At 40.2% G+C, this 19,693-nt stretch overlaps 1 protein-coding gene across 3 annotated transcripts in view; it reads right to left on the bottom strand.

Moving 5' to 3' along the window:
- Nucleotides 1–19,391, bottom strand: part of LOC115782295 (1-phosphatidylinositol 4,5-bisphosphate phosphodiesterase zeta-1) — a 33,583-nt gene extending 14,192 nt beyond the window's left edge. The window contains exons 1-12 of one of the 3 annotated variants that reach the window (XM_030732397.1): nt 19,251–19,391; nt 18,072–18,267; nt 16,285–16,486; nt 12,121–12,265; nt 11,674–11,826; nt 9,881–10,075; nt 9,530–9,686; nt 8,280–8,396; nt 5,525–5,697; nt 3,446–3,572; nt 448–597; nt 57–266 (exon numbers count right to left, since the gene is read on the bottom strand). In XM_030732397.1, coding sequence (XP_030588257.1) covers nt 184–266; nt 448–597; nt 3,446–3,572; nt 5,525–5,697; nt 8,280–8,396; nt 9,530–9,686; nt 9,881–10,075; nt 11,674–11,826; nt 12,121–12,265; nt 16,285–16,486; nt 18,072–18,261 — 1,692 coding nt within the window. In that variant the 5' untranslated portion in view covers nt 18,262–18,267; nt 19,251–19,391 and the 3' untranslated portion in view covers nt 57–183. Of the gene's footprint in view, nt 1–56; nt 267–447; nt 598–3,445; nt 3,573–5,524; nt 5,698–8,279; nt 8,397–9,529; nt 9,687–9,880; nt 10,076–11,673; nt 11,827–12,120; nt 12,266–16,284; nt 16,487–18,071; nt 18,268–19,250 lie in introns of those variants that run through there. The other 2 variants (XM_030732398.1, XM_030732399.1) reach the window with 2 other exon arrangements.
- Between the last annotated feature and the right edge of the window lie 302 nt (nt 19,392–19,693).

The raw sequence follows: 19,693 nt of genomic DNA, 5'->3' as shown, positions 1-19,693 counted from the left end.
TGCACTTCTATTTTCTGACAATAAAAGTGGTATTTATATCTTAGGAAATGGTTCTTTTTGATTTATTTATACATTTTCATTGTTGCTGCTGTTGCTCCTACATCAGCCTCGCTTCTCTATCTGCTGCCAACGCGTGTGTGTCTGTGTCGCCATGTGAGCAAGTCTGATATGGAGACGTGTTGTTTAGGAATACCAGATATAGACAAATAGGGAGGCTGGATCCAGGCTGAATCCGTCTTTGGATTGGAGAGGCACCCACCTGTAGCCTGGAGGAGTGAGGAGAAGTGTACAGTATGTATATCTATACAGGATCATTTCCATAAGTACGGATAAACTTTCAGTAATGCTGACACTGCGTGTTTAGGGGAAATACAATGATGGAATACAATGTCACCTCATGTAACTTAGCTCTTCATTGTACTGCCCTACCCCCCCCTTGTGGCTCACCTTTCTTCAGGCTGTTGAAGGGCAGGGTGTACTGGCCCACAAACTCACTGCTGAGAAAGCCGGTCTGATCTCTGACACAGAAGCGAATGAGGCAGAGCTCAGGCAGGCGAATTTTGAAGGCCATGTCAGTATCCCAGTGAGGACTCAGAGCTGTAACAGAATTAACCACTTCATTAGAAGCAGTAAACATTTTTAGATTTAGAGGTGCTAATTAATATTTTTGGATCAAACACTGGACCACATGACTACCTGTGAGTGAAAGAAGTGACCTGTAATGATGAACCGATGGCAAATGATCACCAGACTACATAGATGCGGAGCCTTATAGTGACTTTCATCTCATCATTTTGGCTTTACACTTTATGGTTTTTGTTGCGTCTAACCACTTTCATCATATTTTTGGTGGCAGCAGCAGGCAGCTCGTTTGACTTAAAAAGGCTCTAAATACCCACTGTACACAAACTGTTAAAACTTAGGACAGACAAAGAAAGGGATTAGCTAATGAACAAAGCAAAGCATTCGGGAGCCTGCAAATATATTTTTCTCATGCGTTAGCGAGGACCAAAAACAGATTTCAAAGGCGGAGTATGTGATTTATATTCACCTGGAGGCCAAAAAACACAACTTCAAATAAATTCTAATGTACAGTGGCAGATATGTAACAAGTAAACAAGTTCTGTTTTATGGGGTGATAATATGACAGTGCTGGGTTTGCAGCTCGTAATGTTACAAAAATTTACTTTATTGTGAAATTGTTGTCAGAAGTGTAGATATTAAAAACAAGATGCTTTTGTTAAGTAGAGCAAGTACATACTGCACTTGTACAAGGATGTATACTACAGAAGGCCTCTCTATTTATATAATCTAATAAGCCAGATATAATGCATCCTTACAAGGTATCCTCATCAAATTATACTCATGCGTGTACAGGAATATTACTACACCCATACTGCATGATCTGCTGATATCAATGCACTATGTTTAACATCACTATAATCATAAGCCAACCATATTATTTACATTTGCACAATATTGCTGAGCAGTGGGTATGGCTTTAATATTGCTCAAAGATGAGTCATAGTCTGTACTATGTATGGCCATGAGTCATCCCCGACCAACATGCTCAGCCAATCAGAAGCTGAATATTGTGTTGTACATCTTTGAAGAGTAAAGAGTGCTTATCGTCACATCCTAAAAGAATGGCCTGAGTCATTTTTTTAACAAAAGTTTCATTTTTGCCTAAATCACCAAATTTTCAATGTTTGGTTCTTTTTTTTTTTTTTTTTTTGTCTTTTCTGTAAAACCTGAAAAAAATGACTTAGGCCATTTTTTTAGAGGGTGACAATATGCCAGATTTCATGGCTCAACTCCTTGTGGTTAAACCTCACAGACAGATGGGATGACAACAATAACCTCCTGCTTTACACTGTGCGGGAGCATAAAGTCTTTCTGCACATACTTGTTTTAAAGCTGTCACCGATGAGGTTTTCAAGTTTAAATTTCACTCTGCCTGAGCTCATCATCTTTAGTGCTCTGAAACCAAGGCACATTTTGCGGGTATAGCATTCAACCCAGGCCTTCAAGAAACATCTCATGTGTATCTAGTATGGTTTGGGGCTGCATTTCAGCCACTGGTGTTCACGATCTTGTCAAAATTTATGGAATTCTGAACAAAGAAAAGTACCATCAGATTTTGATCCACCGTGCAGTACCATCTGGAAAGCACCTGACTGGCAACGGCTTCATTTTTCAGCATGATAATGATCCCAAACACACTGCCAATGTAGTAAAAGCATACCTGGATAGAAAAACACACAGTGGAACGCTATAAATCATGGATTGGCCTCCCCAGAGCCTGGGCCTCAGTATTATTGAAGCAGTCTCATATCATCTCGACAGAGAACAGAAGAAAAGGCAGCCAACATCCAAAGAAGAGCTTTGAATGTCCTTTGAGAAGGCTGGAGAGCTATTCCTGAAGACTACCTAAAGAAATGACAAGAAAGCTGCCGGAGAGAGTTCAAGCTGTGTTGAAGAATAAAGGTGGTCACGCCAAATATTGATTTTCAAGCTCATTAGAAATGTACACACTCTGTTTTTGCCTTATTTACTGTATTTCTATTTATGCTTGTACATTTCAATAAATCGCTGCACCTATAGCTTTTGCACTTTTGTCCCTCCACTCCTGACAATCCTGCCATCACTTTAACTTTAAAAATATAAGCACAGCTATACCCAGTGCAAAGTGTGCAAGCCAAAAATAAAGTGGCTGTCACCTACAAAGACCTCAACTTCAAATCTGCAGAAGCATTTAAAGTTTCCTTCATAGTTAGTGAGCTAATGTTGCAGAAAAATGTGGAATGGGTAAGGAATTTAGTTCCAACCACTTTTCACTGCAGTGCTCTTTAGCTCACTAACAGGCAGTAGTAGCATGGAGGATAAGTGGCTACAAAAATCCCAAGCACTCCATCTATCAGTTAATTTAAAAGCTGCTGAGATCATTCAGCCTCGGCCCAAAGAGTGAACTGACCAGCGATGCCATCTACACAGTAAATAAACAAACGCACAGATGGCAAAGAGAGACGAGTGTTAATCGGGTTTGCTTAAAATGTTTTAAAACAATTATATCAAGTTTCTCTGTGACATCTAAGTTTCAGTCCAAAAAGACATTAAATAATAGTTATCCTTATCTATTTTATTAAATGACTGTATGATTTATGTGCAGAACCAGGCACAGTCCTGGAGTTACTACGTCTGGTTCTTTCTTTTCTTGTTCTCTCCCTCTTTGCCTCATCTCACTCCTGCGTACAAATACGTACACAATAGCTGTCCTTCTTAATTTCTTGAAAATTGGAAATAAAACACTTTCAGCTGAGTTTCAATGATCCAGAGTTAATTCTGATAAAATACAACTTGTACTGATCAAAGCAAAGCCAGATCTAACATAATGGAGAACAGATTGCTGCATCTCGATATGTGCAGTTTGTGTTGTGGCACTTACAATTGTTTTTGACAGTGTGTGTGCTTTTTCTGCAGATATCTGACGCAATCCCGTGAATTTCCACTCTGACAAAGGGGTCCAGAGCTTTTCCACTCTTGGGCAGGGGTAGGGTGGACCCACTGATCACCTGGTGACAGACACACACAGAATTAGACAGTAAATTTAAATAAATTATTTGTGAGAATAGTAGAAAACTAGAAGAAACAGTGAGAAGAAAAGAGAAGCGAAGACAAGAGAAGGGAGGGCTGTAATTAGAGTAGTCTGGAGAAAGGCAGGCTTATCTGCATTTGTCTCACACTGAGCTTCCCTCACTGGCCCTGATCAAAGACAAACCTGCATGTACTTATCACGACATGCCCCGCTTGGCACTGATGGAGCTTTACAGTGTCCGGAACAAAAGTACAGTCTCTTTCCTCTCCTGAAGCCATGCTACAAAACAACAAGCATTCTGATACTTCACAGTCACAATGGTCCCTACTTGTGAGGCCATAGCTAGCAGGTTGCAGTCAACATTAAATAAAGATTTCTTGTACTTGACAGTTTTATGCTAAAAACTCTTGTGAAAGCTCAAGGGGAAATATTGTTTTCCTGAACAGATGAATAATTTAATGTTGAAAGATTGAAATACCAAACACCCCTACCTAAGGTACAACACCGTCTGCAACTCCTGAGTCTGATTCAATGAGTTGAGGGCCAAGTTAAGATTCCCTGAATAAATAAAGGTGGAGCCCAGGGCATCTTAAAACACAGCACACAACATTCATATTTATGCATCATGCCGTGTGTTATTGTGCATATTCTATAAGAAAACAATGTCTGACGTGCATTTGTTTAACTTGTGAGTCTGTTCTTGTAGACCCCATATCTGATCAAGAATTATCCACTGCCATCCTCCGTGGATGTTATTAGATTGCTGTTTTACCAATTCATTAAAAAAGCAACACAAGCAAGACTAAGCATCTGCAGAACAGCCGTGCTAATCATGGTACGAGACTGTACTGATACGTGCTACATGCTAACTTTAGCATGCTTTTATGAATCACATGCTAGTGCTAACATGCTAATGTTTAGCAGGTAAAGTTTGCTATGTGATCCTGTTTGCTGACAAAACTTTGTGAATAAGCATTTAATAGAAAGTAGCCCTCTGTGTAGCTGAAACTGAGTGAAATTTCATTAGTTGCAGGCATATGGTCATAAGGTATATTTACGTTAAAATCAGGTACTGGAAGAATTTGCCAGTAAGTATTGTACACTTGGTAGTGCCAGTGTTTCTGCAAATAAAGGTGCGCTTTGTTCAGAGGTACAGTGTGAGCAGCACAAAGGTTGAATTAGGATGAACACAGAAATCTCACAGACATCTCTCAAACCTACTCGACTAAATTAGAAAATGTTTGTGCTTTTAGTTTAGGTGATATAAGCTTTAAATATTTCGTTTTTTTTTTTTTTTTTTGCTGTTATGGTTGATCATGAAAGTGATATCAGCGTAAGACGTGCCCTCTTCTGCTTTCTCTGTGTGAGCTTCATGCGATCCCTCACTGCTCCACATGCTGTTTCTGTAGTGCAAATCCTCAGACATCCCTCAAAAAAAAAAATCAAATTGTGACAGTTCTCCTTAAGAGCACAAAAAGAGATATGTGACTGTGCTTTTTTTGTCAGCTTCTTTCACTTTTGCCATGTGGCTTTGTACATTACAAATGCTGCTATTACTGCCCCCCAAGATGCTTAAAATAATGAAAGAGGGATGATTTATTAATTGGACCCCAGGTCTAATTGCATTAGATCACTCCTGTCTCTCTTTTCCTAATTTTCTAAAGGAGATAATCTAATTAAACAGAAACTCTTGGGGAGTTTTACATCATTGTTGGTTCAAAGCATCCGGCTGGAAAGTATTTAACTGCAGGCAAGAAGTACAATGAATAAGATGAGCTCTGCTTCACAGTGCCCTACATTGTGATGGATATGCACACATATATATGCACGTAAAGCACACTCGCCCACAGAAAGTCCTGTAACATTACAGCTCAATCCATAAATGCACCATGAATGCATTATTCAGGGTGTAGCACTTCATAGCTGTACCTTGAGCATCAGGGATGTTGACTTAAGGTTGTGCCGGCTGCTGCTGGGATCAAAGCTCATCTGACTGGACATGAGAACTGCTGGCTTCAGGACATAGCCACAACCCCCATTGTCCTGGAAAAGGCCATCGTTAAGGTCCATAGGCAATCCCGGAGATTGGAAATTGAGAGCCACTGCAAGGAAGAATGAAACCAGGAGACACAACGCAGTTTTGTAGGAACACAAATTGCGAATGCCTAAAGCTTGTTAAATAAAACAACCAGCATGAGATGATCCCTTCATACCTTCTGTTTTCTAAAGTTCATTTTCATTCTGCAGGAGAGAGAGTTAAATTATACAATGACTTGAAATGTTTCTGCAACAATGGCTTTCATTGCATCAGGGAGCCATTCACAATTACCAAGTGTGCAATGACTGAATGCGTAGTGGGCTGTTCTGCTGTGCACAGCTATGTTTTGGCATGCACACTGCACACATCACCCATGACTACAGATTTCAGGCATGTGAATGGACTGCCAGATGATGTCTCTTTCTGGCTGGAGAGAAATCATTGATGAACATGGAATAACATATATGAATAATGCAAAGAAACAATTCTGTGTGAACCCCCATGTTGCACCACATCCTTCAGATTCTCTTTCTGCGCTTTCCCTGTGTGTTGCCGAGACCCTGCGGATGTTCTGCTCATCTAACAGCAATTGATCCTTCTGGGTTACTGCTTTGTTCCGCAGACTCCTGCACCTTTGATCACCATCTGCACAGCTCAGCGATCAGCGAGGCTACATGTCAGAGTCAGTGACTGGCTGCTGGCTGACTGATAAAGATGTATGAAGAATATGTGTTAAGACAGAGTGACAGGAACACTGGCAAAGGCGGTGTCAGACAGACAAGGCTTGTGACTTTAACCTCGTGGGCAATCTGTTATGTTTTTAACCAGAGCTTAAGGCCTCAATGCAGATGCACATGCTCAAAGGAAAAACAAAGAGTGAACTTTATTGAAAAAGCTGATAAAACAAAGTCCAGTATTAAACCATAAAACCAAAACATAATCTAATCTAATCTAATCTAATAATCTAATAACCGAGACACGAAGGCTAACACTAGTGATGGCAGAGACAGAGGAATGGAGAAGGCAGTGGAAGAAAAACAACACTAAGAACGACTAAGAAACTAATGGAAACCACAGGGACCATAACAAAATCTGGAAATGCATCACTTGTGATCTGACAACTTAGCCTCTGGGGACAATGTCATGGGGCATTTGGGTATAGCTCCCTGATATCTGGGCCAGCGGTTCCTGAAGCTGGTGCTGTTTTTGTTTACGAATGCAGATGAATTTTAAAAAGCTTAAACATCACCAGACAATAACCGATGGCTTCGAAATTGCATTTTGGCAAATGCAATTTCCATTTTGCGCTCCACACGACCTGTTTCCTTGCATGCAACCAAAGCTTGCTCAGATGTGATTGGTCAATGCTATTCAGACTATTCAGCCACAAATATCGTCCTTTGCCAACAACCTGTTTATAGAGATTACCTCAAGGGTAAATCATGCACTACTGCATAGTTACTCTGGGAGAACAGCTATATGGAGGCAAGCTCAACACTAATAAAAATCGTGGAGAGAAAAAAAGCTCTGACCCAAAGCCAGCTGTAATTTAAAGAAAAAAGGGGGGAAAGCATTTACGAGGGTGCAAATCAATTTGGAAAAGATATGATAACGGCCGAGAGAGGACTCGCTCCAGGGAAAACACAGATGAGGCAGTCAGGCTGTAGATTGGAATGAAATGTTCTTTTCACAGGTAATCGACAGGACACTGGGCCAGGTTGTCCCCTTTGAAGTTTGACAGTAGGTCTTCCAGACTGCAGTTCTCTCCATTTCAGCAGCTTATAACGGACTGAAGTAAAGAAACTGTTTTGTGTGTCAAAAACCTTTTGATTCCTGTTGGCACGGTAAAAAAAAAAAAAAAATGTTTGAAGCATTTAAATTGTTGTTTTTAGGGCTCTGGTCAAAGAAACATGGGTGAGAGCAAAGCACTAATTATTTCATGAATAATAATTACCTCTCTTTCTAATTATTATTTAATATGTGATCTTTTTAATTGCCTATTAAAATATCAATAAATACCTAGTTATTTGATTAATGTCTGTAATTATTCTGAAATTAAACTGTTTAGGATACATCTATTATTTATGCCTTATTCATTTCTGTAATTAGATTGGTCTAATTAATTAACTGCTTTATAAATATTTCCATAACTCTGGCAGCCTTCCTAACTGCATAATAGAAAATACTGCATGCACAAAAGGTTTAACAAAATAACTGACAATCAGATTTTGCTAAATTAAACACTGTATATGAATGTTTATGCATACATACACATGTGGGTGTGTGTATCAATTGCAGTGAGGTCTGTGAGCTAGTTTAGGCATTATACAGACTTTTATCATTCCCTCATAACATACCTCGAGCTCTAAGCTGCAAACTCTCCCATCTCCCCCTCTAAAATGTCTGTGCCACTGCTGCCCTGCATAATTGTCACCAGTGCATCCACTTGTAGGCGCCAGGGGATGTTATGCCCAGTATCTGCACTGCACCTAACACATTAGTGATGAGCTCTAACTCTAACTCTACTTTGCTGCTATAATAAATCACTCATGTCTGACTGAAATATCTTATGTGTGCATAATGAGAGTGCATCTGAGTTCTGTCTCCTATTTCAAGTGAGTATTCGCTTGTGCTCGTCCCACTCACCGAGCTGCGATCCGACATTCCAAAACTCCACAGGATTATAGTTTGAGGAAGACATCCTGAAGCCCGCTGGATAAATCCTGCTGAGGAACTTCTGGTTGTGCTGAACAAAATCTGAACCTGAAAGAGAGGCAGGAGAAACACCATCTCAGTGACAACTATCTGTGTTAGCTGTCTCTTGTAACACACACACACACACACACACACACACGAATCAGAATGTCCACTGATTCAGACTTCACAGCTGTTGATCTTGGAACCACATGACTGAGAGACAAGCACCATATGATGCAATCATCCACTCAGGTTAATCTGCAGGGACTTGATCTGTCTTTAGCAAATTATAGAAATAGTCCCTATTTCTCATTAGAAAGATTAAAATTCATTACACTACGGTTCAAGCCAGTTACTGGCTTTTGGTTTTATCAACCTTAATGAGTTGCTTTTATTCAAATAAGAGAAATATGACAGTATACCATCACACAAAGTTAATTGCTACATTAGTTTAATATATAAAAAAAAAAAAGATAATGTCTGAACAGATTAAAACTTGGTCCATGCATACTTATACTCATTCTGAGGACTGAAAGGCATGGCACACATCTTCAGCCTGAACGTTATCTTTAATACAGGAGCTGTACAGTCTCCTGCAGAGACTGTCGAAACTACAAGGTTTTTGAACTAGATTTGCTGAGACTGTTGCTGATACCCGAGTCAACCGGCTCATAATGCAGCTGTATGTGTGGAAAAAGTGTCATTTCTCCTCAGAAGGAAACAAATTTCATTTCTCTCTATCACTTTGTTTCTCCGGTATGCTGCGGCTCAGCAGCATGCTGACACTTTAACTGATTATCTGCTCATCTGAACCTCTGTGGGCTCTTTTCACTTCCCCAGCAATGAAAGCACAAGTCACATTTCTGGGTTTGTGCTCTTTATTCCCTAAAATTTACTTCCTTATAATGTATACAGTATGTCATGTTCAATATGCCTTTGTTGTTCTGGAAATTTATAGCTGGTATACTGGTAACTGTATTTTCCATCCAAAGACTCTTGGATGAGAAATGTGGTTACAGTATGTACACTGAGCACTTTGCCAAAGTGTGATGATAAATTAAGAGAATCTGCTGGGATGGGATCAGCCAAATAATACTGTGTAACATTTACAATTATTAATGCAAAGTCTTTATTACTTTAGCATCTATAAATCAGGCTTCTCCTGCTTAATGATTTTAGATCAATAAATGACTCTTTACCTGACGCTTTGACTAGCTTGTGAGCCTTCTTCTCTTCCACAGATGTGTTCTCATAATAGTTCTGATGGTCTCTGGAGTGACTAAAACTGATGAACTTGACAGACTTTGTGTATATAACCAGGTCAGACAAACTCTCAGCTACCACCACCTTCTTCTTCTACTCAATTCATTTAGGGCAGAGAAGACAAATAAAAAAAACAGCAATGAAATTCCAGTGACAGTTCCAGGATGAAAGCTTCACCTTTTTGCCCTCATTCAAAATGCTGTTTCCCATTTCAAGCTTTTTGGGATCATTTCTTTATCTTAAGCTGACGGGAGGAAAAAAAACAAACAAAAAACACCCTGACTTACTTTCTTCTTGGACCCTTCCTTTCTGGGAGACCAGAACTTTGCTCGTGTTTGATGCTCCTTTTCCTCCTCTTCCTGCTCCTCATCCTCATCCTCCTCACCCTCATTTGCACTCTCCTCTGCAGCATCCTCTGCCTTAATCTGATGCTTTATCTTTTTATTCTTGATGAGGATCTTATACTTCAGGTCCTGACATTCCTCATTGTCACACATGAATGAATGCAAACTAATTAAGGACATGAACATTGACACAGCACTTTTAAAACCATCACATATTTGCATCGGTCAAACTGCTTCTGCATCCTTAAACTTAAGGCACAAACACCAAAATGCTCTTTTTGCACAAATCACCTGCACTACGGTCTGTCGCAAGGATGCTGACCTTCAAAGAGTCACATCCAACGCGGGGCATATGGTGCATGCACACAGTTACAACAGATAAGAAGAAAAGCAAGAGAAGCAGGAGGTGCATCGAATCACTGAATCGAAAATCTGCTGCTACATTTTACCGTCCAGACTCCAGATCTATTAATACTTTAAAGGGCTCTCTTTGTGAGTGATTATGGTCTGGAGGCAGCACCATGACAAGTCAGTGTCAGTACATACAGGCAAATTATTCCAATTAATTACAGATATGCCAACATTAACAACCTGTAAGAGACTGTACAGTATGAAAATGACAACCTTCATAACTTCACTTGGTCTTTCACTTTTTGAAATTTTGATCACTTGTCCATAAAATTATATAATCTGCAGAGCTAAATTTGAGGCTTTCCTCATGTTGATGCACTTTAGGAAAGAATAATTAGTTCTTGAGGGGAGTTTTGCCTCATGCAGACAGTAAAAATAGACTAAAGTAGTGTAATAACATGTTAATTAACAGTAGCTTATTTCTAATCCCACAATAACTCTGGATAATTGAAAAACAGAGCCAAGACAACTGGCTTTTCCATCTTTTCCGTGGCTTAGAAAAGTGGGTAAACAGCTTTAAAACCTTTTGATGTAACTTGTAGGAGTAATGAGAAACCCTGAACATTGCAGATTGGTTCCACTTTTATAATTAGAGAGTAACTTGAGTGTGAAGCTGCATAATTTTAAAACATGAAAACTGACTGGGTGTCCCAGCTGCAGGGGTTAACAGTCAAGATGAAACCATTAGAGCTGAGGCTCCTATGTAAGCCCCCTACTCCCGAAGTCATAAAGATAAAAACGATATGGGGAATATGTGCTCTAAGGATACAGCACACTCATTTTTTGCAGCAGAAGTCAGCGGAACCAAAGAGATTCTTCTGAGACAGCACACACTCAGAAGAAGGAGAAAAAAAAAAAAAAAGAAACCTTCATCCTCCTCATCACATTCAGCATACAGCAGTCTCATTGTCTTTCAGGCTGGTCACTTAATAATGAGCTGTGACAGATGCTTTCAAAGGAGAAGTCAACTCAAGTGCATCCATGTTCTCAAAGTGATGGACACTTGTTCTACTACATTACATTAGATTTGTGACTCTGTGCGAGATTAAAGAGGCTTGCAAATGCAGATGTCCATTTACCCTACCTGCTAGTGGAGCGCAGGGCCCAGGAAGCCTCGGAAAGAGACTAATGAGGCCCTCTGTGGCGATGAAAAGGTCTAACTTTCTTCTTGTTTTGTTTTGCTATGGCAGACAATGAGGATTTATCCATGCAAACACCATCATTCGCATTCCCACTCGCAACAGCTGCTCTGTTATTAAACATAAATTCATCTTCTTTTTTTTTTTTTTACGCACAGCCACACTCTCACTTCTTCTGAGCCTTACATGTGGACTTGGGAGGTCTTCAGCAGCAGGGCGATCCAAGGGAGCTGTCAGCAGGTTGTCGCCCAGGATAGAGATAAGATAATGGGCCATGACCTCCTGCTGCTCCCAGGAGCAATGGTTTTCCAAAGACAGAATCACCGGGTAAGCAGACACCTGTCAATAAATAACCACACCAGAAAGAAAAATCAAAATTTAGCCCCCATTTCAAACAACTTGCAGTGACCTGGATGCACTTGACTGTTCTCTCTGTATGGTCTTAAGTTTCGCACACATCACAGAGAATGGCCTGAAATGCTAAATCAAAGGCAGTCTGCAGGCAAGAGAGGTTATTAATGAGAGCAAATGCAGCTCAGTAGGGACTCCTGGCGCCTGCAGAGGCAAGAGTGAGTGAGCTGGCTGGTATGCCACTCACAATCAGTAATCATGTAACAAACTACATGCTGTTACCTCAAAGGCGTGCTGCCCCACAGTGGTGATAACATCCCTAAAAAGTATCTTGCTGGTGAGGGTGTGGCCGTGGTAAACTATGGGCTCCATGTCTGGCCCATCCCAGCAGTCAATCTCCAGACAGCGACAGCCTTTCCTCAGAGCACTGTCCCAGATGGAAACACACACATGCACACAGAGATATATGCAGAGTGAGCTGCAGCAAGGCCACGCTAAACAACATAAACAACAACAAAAAAAAACACCATGTGAGAAATTATAAGTAAAGTTTGAGGCACAAACTTTGCTATTTCCCTACAGTGGTGTTGATACATTTCCATTCCTGTGCTTTTCTTTATGTGACAATAATAACAGTGTTAGGCATTATATTTATATGTCTGTGTCTTGGTTTATACAAGATTGCTTTCTGATGGTGGAGGACAAACGTTAGATACCTTTCACAAGGAAGCTGTGGCAAATAATCACTTTGCTAATAATATATTTTCATTGCACATGACACACGGTTCTCTAAAGCCATTTTAACTCGCTGCTTCTCTAGAAGTTATTTCAGTTTTAAATACAGCCTGTTGCATTATTTTTAATCTTAGAGTCCAATTATGTTTTTCTTTTGTCACAACAGTTCCCCCATTCTATACACTCAATTATGTAATTGTTATGTGAGGGCTCTGTTACTGCATACAGTGTTTATAGCACCTGTGAGTCTTTTGCTTTCTTTGGTAGTTACAGCAGACAGTAAAGTAGTCTTTCCAGGTGTGGTGTCATCATACCCTCACAAATACCTGTGCTCACCTTTAGTATCAGGTAATCTGCACTGTAGCACTGTGGGTTAGTTACAACATGCCCAGGTAAAACTTTAAATGGATACACAAACACGACTGCATAAATAGGGTTTTTTTCCTGGATGAAAGCTGCAGTACATAAGGTCAATTAAAAGGCAATTCACACACTAAAAAAAAAGAAAGAGAAAAAAAAATGGCTTTACGAGTCCTGTTCCTAAATATGTCAGAAAAAAGAATAAAATGAAGGAAGAAAAAAAAAAAAGGACTGGAAGAAAAAAAAGAAATAAATTTCTTTCTGGTGAGTCCTGAAGGTTAGCCAGTCAGAGCTGCCACAAATGCAGCAAGGCCACACCTTACATGCACTACACAGTCAGTGGCATACACTATGTTGCCAAAAGTATTTGCTCATCTGTCTTCACATGCATATGAACTTGAGTGGCATCCCATTTTTAATCCATAGGTTTTGAAATAATGTCGACCCGCCCTTTGCAGCTATAACAGCTGCAACTCTTCTGGGAAGGTTTTCCACAAGGTTTAGGAGTGTTTATGGGAATTTTTGACTATTCTTCCCAGAGTGCATTTGTGAGGTCAGACACTGATGTTGGACAAGAAGGCCTGGATCATAGTCTTCATCCCAAAGGTGTTCTATCGGGTTGAGGTCAGAAGTCTGTGCAGGCCTGTCAAGTTCTTCCACACCAAAATGCCTCATCCATGTCTTCATGGACCTTTTTTGTGCACTGGTGCACAGTCATGTTGGAACAGGAAGGGGCCATCCCCAAACTGTTTCCACAAAGTTGGGAGCATGAAATTGTCCAAAATGTCTTGGTATGCTGAAGCATTAAGAGTTCCTTTCACTGGAACTAAGGGGCCGAGCCCAACTCCGGAAAAATAACCCCACACCATAATCCCCCCTCCACCAAACTTTACACTTGGCACAATGCAGTCACACAAGTACTGTTCCCCTGGCAATCACCAAACCCATTTGTCCATTGGCTTGCCAGACAGAGAAACATGATTCACTCCAGAGAACATGTCTCCACTGCTTTAGAGTCCAGTGGCAGCGTGCTTTACACCACTGTATCCAACACTTTGCATTCCACTTGGTGATGTAAAGCTTGGGTGCATCTGCTCAGTCATGGAAACCTATTCCATGAAACTTCCCCTTTGTTACAATACCACTAACAGTTGACTGTGGAATTAGTAGTGAGGAAGTTTCACGACTGGGCTTGTTGCACAGGTGGCATCCTATCACAGTACCAGGCTGGAATTCACTGAACCCCTTAGAGCGATCCATGCTTTCACAAATGTTTGTAGAAGCAGTCTGCAATCCTAGGTGCTTAGTTTATACACCTGTGGCCATGGAAGTGATTGGAACACCTGAATGCAATTAGTTGGATGGGTGAGTGAATACTTTTTGGCAATATAGTGTAGATTTCAAGCTGAAAGAGAAAGCCAGGCTAGCTCTTTATTCAGCTTCTACAGTAATTCTTAAGCATTTCTGATATATTCCTTGCAACAAGTATACATTTGCTTCAACAAATACATGTACTCATGTTATTTTCTTCCCTCTCCCACCTGTGAGCTAGTGGGATTTCTATAAAGCAGCTTACTGTTCCTGCCAGTTTGCTTTCCTCTCAAGATCATTGCATCATTATCTAAGTAAACCAGAGCTCTCAGGCCGCTGGGTTGAAGGGTTCACTCTACCAGCCGGCCAGGGAACTCAGCACTTTCACTGGAACCATAAATACTGCACTTCTGCTTCCATCAGCCTCTTTTGTAATCACCTCTATTGTCCCATAAAGGCACCACAGCAATTTCACTGTCTGCCTCAGCACAGGAGTGGGTCAATGAAATGAGAGGGAAAAAGAGTATCCAAATGACAAACATGTAGGTCTGGAGAGGGAGGATAATATTGTGTTTAAGAGCATTTAGAGCTTAATTTCAACCAGTTATTGTGTGTGTGTGTGTGTGTGTGTGCGCGCGCGCTATATTTTTTTTAATATTGTTTTTATTTGTTATAGGATTTTACAGATGATATTTCTTAATTTGCAAAAAGACTTTGAGCAGTATTGACAGAACTGTACATATGAATAGGTCTATACATTAATGTTCAAAGGTTTTAGGTTTGTTAGAGCCTCATATTAACTATGTGCCAACATATATGTATTGGCATTTATAGCAGTGAGAAATTAAAATTAAAATAGTAAAGAAGAGACACCCTTCAACAATGTTATGAGTGTTGTTGTTGCATAGTTTTTCCATCAGAGGGCACTCTGCAACTTCCCTGTTGGCACACATGTTTGGAAGGCCACAAATGCAGCAATCAGCTGATCCAAGTAGATGACTAATATGGGATTTTTTTTTTTTTGTGACAAAATTAGATTGTTTTAAAACTCCACTGTCATAATATCGTTGTAAAAATAACTACGCATAGGGGAAATCTGTCACCAAATATCAGTATCAGTCTTAAAAATTCTGTATTGGTCAAGCACTAAAGTTTATAATCTCATCCATCACACAGTCCAATCAAGCAGGGATCTGACTACCTCCAAAGTACTTCAACAGCATGATCCCACACATACAGCCAAAGGCCAGTCTCCGAGGATGGAAAAAAAACAAGCCATGCATTGGTATCAAAAACTGCAACTCACCCAACTGCTACTTGATCCTTTGTAATGAATTTATTTTTTTTTAACAATTCATTATCTGTCAAGTTTGTATTTCAGTTTTGGTGAGTGAAATTCTAGTATTTTATTAGTCTGTCAGTGGTCACCAATCAACAGACGTGTGTCTGTCCATTGCACCCATTCAGTTTATGCATGCAGTTTGCTAACCAAGCTTGCAAGTCTTAACTGATAACTCTATCCTTCTCATCTAAACTGATCACTTCTGGCTGCCAAAAAAAAAAAACATGGTGAAGGCCAAAATGGTGAGTCAGAATTCAGAAACCAATGGGTTAGATTATATTGGCTACATCCATCTTTTATAGACAGGAAATTAATACAGCAGGAATCATAAAAAACAACACAAAAACAAAAAACTATCTACAGAGGCGCAAGGAACAAAGAATCCAAGAGCTGTTGATATATCCCCCACAGAGCCCTGATCTCCACATCATAGTCAGTCTTGGATGATATGAAGAAACAGAAGGCACTGAGACTTAAAAGCAAAGGTTGGACACACCAAATATTGATTTGTTTTTTGTCCCTTTACATGCTTTGTATAACATCCACTCTATTTATGACGTCATTTTTTTTCAAAGCATTCTCATGTTACCTTCTGTCCCTCAAAACATCTTCACAGTACTCCCTCTGGCAGTGGGGGCTGGCGTTTTAAAATGCTGCTCAGTGATGAAGAACACTGTATGTAAACACCGCTTCCCTACCTAGCATAGGCCTCCAGGCTGCTTTCTCCTACTAGCTGATCTCCGATCAGGTAGGTGTTGTGTGATGTGGAGATGAAGTAACTGGTGAGAGGCTGGTCCATGTCTTGGTACACTGACGTATGGGCCTGGTTGAACACACAGCACTCTTTGGATTCTATGTACCTGAGGAACCCTTCAAAGGTCATGGACCTGTTTTCTCTGGCTGGAAGAGGAGGAAAAAGAAGACTAAAATCTCATTATTAACAAGAGAAGAACAGGTAAAATTAGCATTTATATCATGTTAGTTTATTAGTACATCCAAAGTCCTTCTTTTTCTGTCTCTGGTGGAGTTAAAGCTGATGTATTATAGATATTTTGTCATAAACCCCTGTGCCTATCATGCTAGATAAAACAGTTAGGGGATCACTAAAGTTATTATAAGTCATCCTCCTGCAGCCACAAGTAGCTGTGCAAAATTTCATGACAGTACATCAAACTGCTGTTTAGAAATTTGAAATTAGATTACAGTGGAGGACTGACCAGCAGAGATGTCTCCAGAGCCCTGCTGTAGCCTCTGTGAAGTTTCTGCTAGTAATGAATTGTGATATCACGAGTATACTGTAATTATCTTTAGCCTGAGGTGGGAATAAAACTCATTCAGCTGAACGGTCAGTCCAACAGATGAACTTAATGGAAAGAAATTGGGCATTAAAAACAAAAACAACAACAACTCTATTTCATTTAGATGCAGGATTCGTGTATTGTGTGCCATGTCTAACTACATTATTATCAAAATATGTTTCGCCATCATCAGTGTTCTCCATGCTCTGGCAAACTGTCCACTGTGGAAAAAGGTTGATTTTACTGACCACCCTGCTGATGGTTCGTACCTGCGGCACCTGCTTTTACATTCAGCAGTTTGGATCCATGCGCTTTTTGGTTCATTTTGAGTAAATTCAGCAACTATGGTGTGATTTAATATGTATTTAAAAAAAACAAACAAACTCTGCACGCCCTCTTTGAGAAACTGAGATTGCTGAGTGAAATACATGATGCAGTTATTGTGAAAATGCAGAAAAAGAAATATGAGTACCTTGGTTAAAGTGAGGTCTTCTGTTAGGGCTGCTCAATTATGGCACAAATCTGTATTTGACATGATTACCACGATTTATTACATTTAATAAAGAGCAGCAACTTATCTTTTAACTTGTGTGAAAAGACTTGAAAAGACCATTTGTTTCTCATTTTTAACATTACACACCATGTTTTTAATTTTGTTGTGCTTGCACAACAACCGTAAAGGTCTTGAATCTTGATTTCTCTGCACTTTAATAATATTTCAGGAGAATAAACTGATAATGACTGAACTAAACTTTACTGAACTAAAAGCAATGTGATGAAAGATCATTTTAATTATTAATGGAAGACAAAATTGCAGTTCATTCATTTGATTAATTTGGACAGCCCTGTCTTCTGTGAATTAATGGCACAGGCTAGTTGTGAGTCTTTTTATCTTCTCTGTTTTGCTGTTTGTGTTTGTGTTGGTGTGAATTAGCCCACAGCACACTAGACAACATCCATTAGCCAGGTCCATTAGCCTGAGGCTGATGTACCTTACATTTTATTTTTCTTTCCTTCTTTCGTTTTGCCAGCCAGGCACCACTGAAGCTCAGGCCTAAACTTCTGTTACAACTAAATTAGCATCATTACATGACAACACCAAAGAATAGAGCTTTTTTTTTTTCTTTTTTTCCATTATGATGAGCAGCAAGCAGAATGACACTGTACTCAAGTCTCCCTTTACTCACCTGTCTCGTCTATCTCAAATCTGTCAATCAAACTCTCTGCAGTGTCTTCATTTGCTGTGAGTTCCTTCTGCTCCTTGTGGATGAACATTAGCAGTGCACTGGCAGGCAAAGTTTCCTGCCCTGCAGCATAGTCTAGGTAGAGTTGCTGGATTTCAGCTCTCCTTGAAGACGGGTGCTTGCTTCTCTTCATTTATCCCTGTGCACAGATACACAGGAAGGTTGTGTTGTATATATATATATATGTGTGTGTGTGTGTGTGTGTGTGTGTGTGCGCGCGCGCTCGTGATTTTCTGCAACACTTCACGTCCAGCGTAATACGCGATAAAAAAAGGAAGTGTTAAATTTAGGCCCATTTAAGACAGCTGAGAATATTCTTTATGTTGTCATCTATTAGATATTTTAAAGCTTCTTGTTTCAGAGACACAAAGCATCACTTGCTCTCTAAAAATATACAGGAAGTGGTGAGTGGAAATGTCAACCCCGAGATGCATCTCAGCATTTACCTCAGCTCGCTGTTAAAATACTGCTTTCTCAAACTCAGCATGAGAGAGAATAAAAGAGAAGCCAGGGTGTTTGCTCTAGACAAAGTTCTCCCATCCTCTCATCCTCCGTGCCGCCCCCCACCTCCCATCTCCTGCCTGGATCTCCTCCATCAAATACTAAGGGTACATCTCTGTGTAACTTTCTCATTTTGGTCCCTCTCCTCTCGCTGTCATTCCCCTCAGTCAGTGAGACAAAAGTGTCTGTGACTTTCTCTGACTTTGTGTGTCTCTTTCCCTCCACAGCTTTCATCTCTCTGTTCTGCAGCCCTCCGCATTTCAGACGGATGCCTCAGCCCTGCAGTGGGGCTGGTCTCCGACTGCATCTGTCACCACGATGAGAGCAGCACAGTGGAACCAGTGCTGCGATCATCGCTATTAACGTTTCATGCACTTACATTAACTTTACAAACAGATCCCCCTTTTATTAACAACTGCCCAGGAAACCTTGCCAATCCTATATAAGATGTGCATAAAAAAAAAAGTATTTTCTCACACAGACTTTACCACACTAGCTAGAAAAAAACACAGAGGAGGGGAGAGAGAATTAGCTAGCTTAGATGCCGTGTATTGATTTGAGGTTGAAAGGTTTCAGGCAGAGCTGTTTCCTGAAAACCCGATGTCATAAATAAAAGCCTACCTCAGATATGGATGCTCTTTGAGTCTCTGTAGTATAGCTATTTGGAAAAATAGCAGTGTTAAAAAAAAAAAAAGAGAGAGAGTGATAGTCTCAGTTTTTCAGCGGGTTTCTGGGCTAGTACACAAAGCTGTTGCCATAGTGACAAGACAGTCTAGTTATGAGGGCAAGTGTGGAAAAAAAAAACCCCGGAGATCATAAATGCATACAGCTTACAGCAGGAAGATCATTCACCCTGTGTCTTTCTTCCACTCATAGTGCCAGGCATCTCACTGGTAGCACCGACAATATAAGAAAGGTTTTGCACCTGAATATGTGGCAATTCTGCAACAGAAAAGAGGGTTGCATAGGCCTAACTGTAATCTCCAGCACTCTTTATAGGCTGGCAGCAAACTATCTGACTGGTGATTTTTCACAAGTAGTGTGCTATATCCTGGTGACCACTG

The sequence above is a fragment of the Archocentrus centrarchus genome, chromosome 6 (assembly GCF_007364275.1).
Source record: "Archocentrus centrarchus isolate MPI-CPG fArcCen1 chromosome 6, fArcCen1, whole genome shotgun sequence".
NCBI lineage: Eukaryota > Metazoa > Chordata > Actinopteri > Cichliformes > Cichlidae > Archocentrus > Archocentrus centrarchus.
The sequence above is the reverse complement of the archived record's forward strand: the minus strand, read 5'-3'. Positions and strand labels throughout refer to the sequence as shown.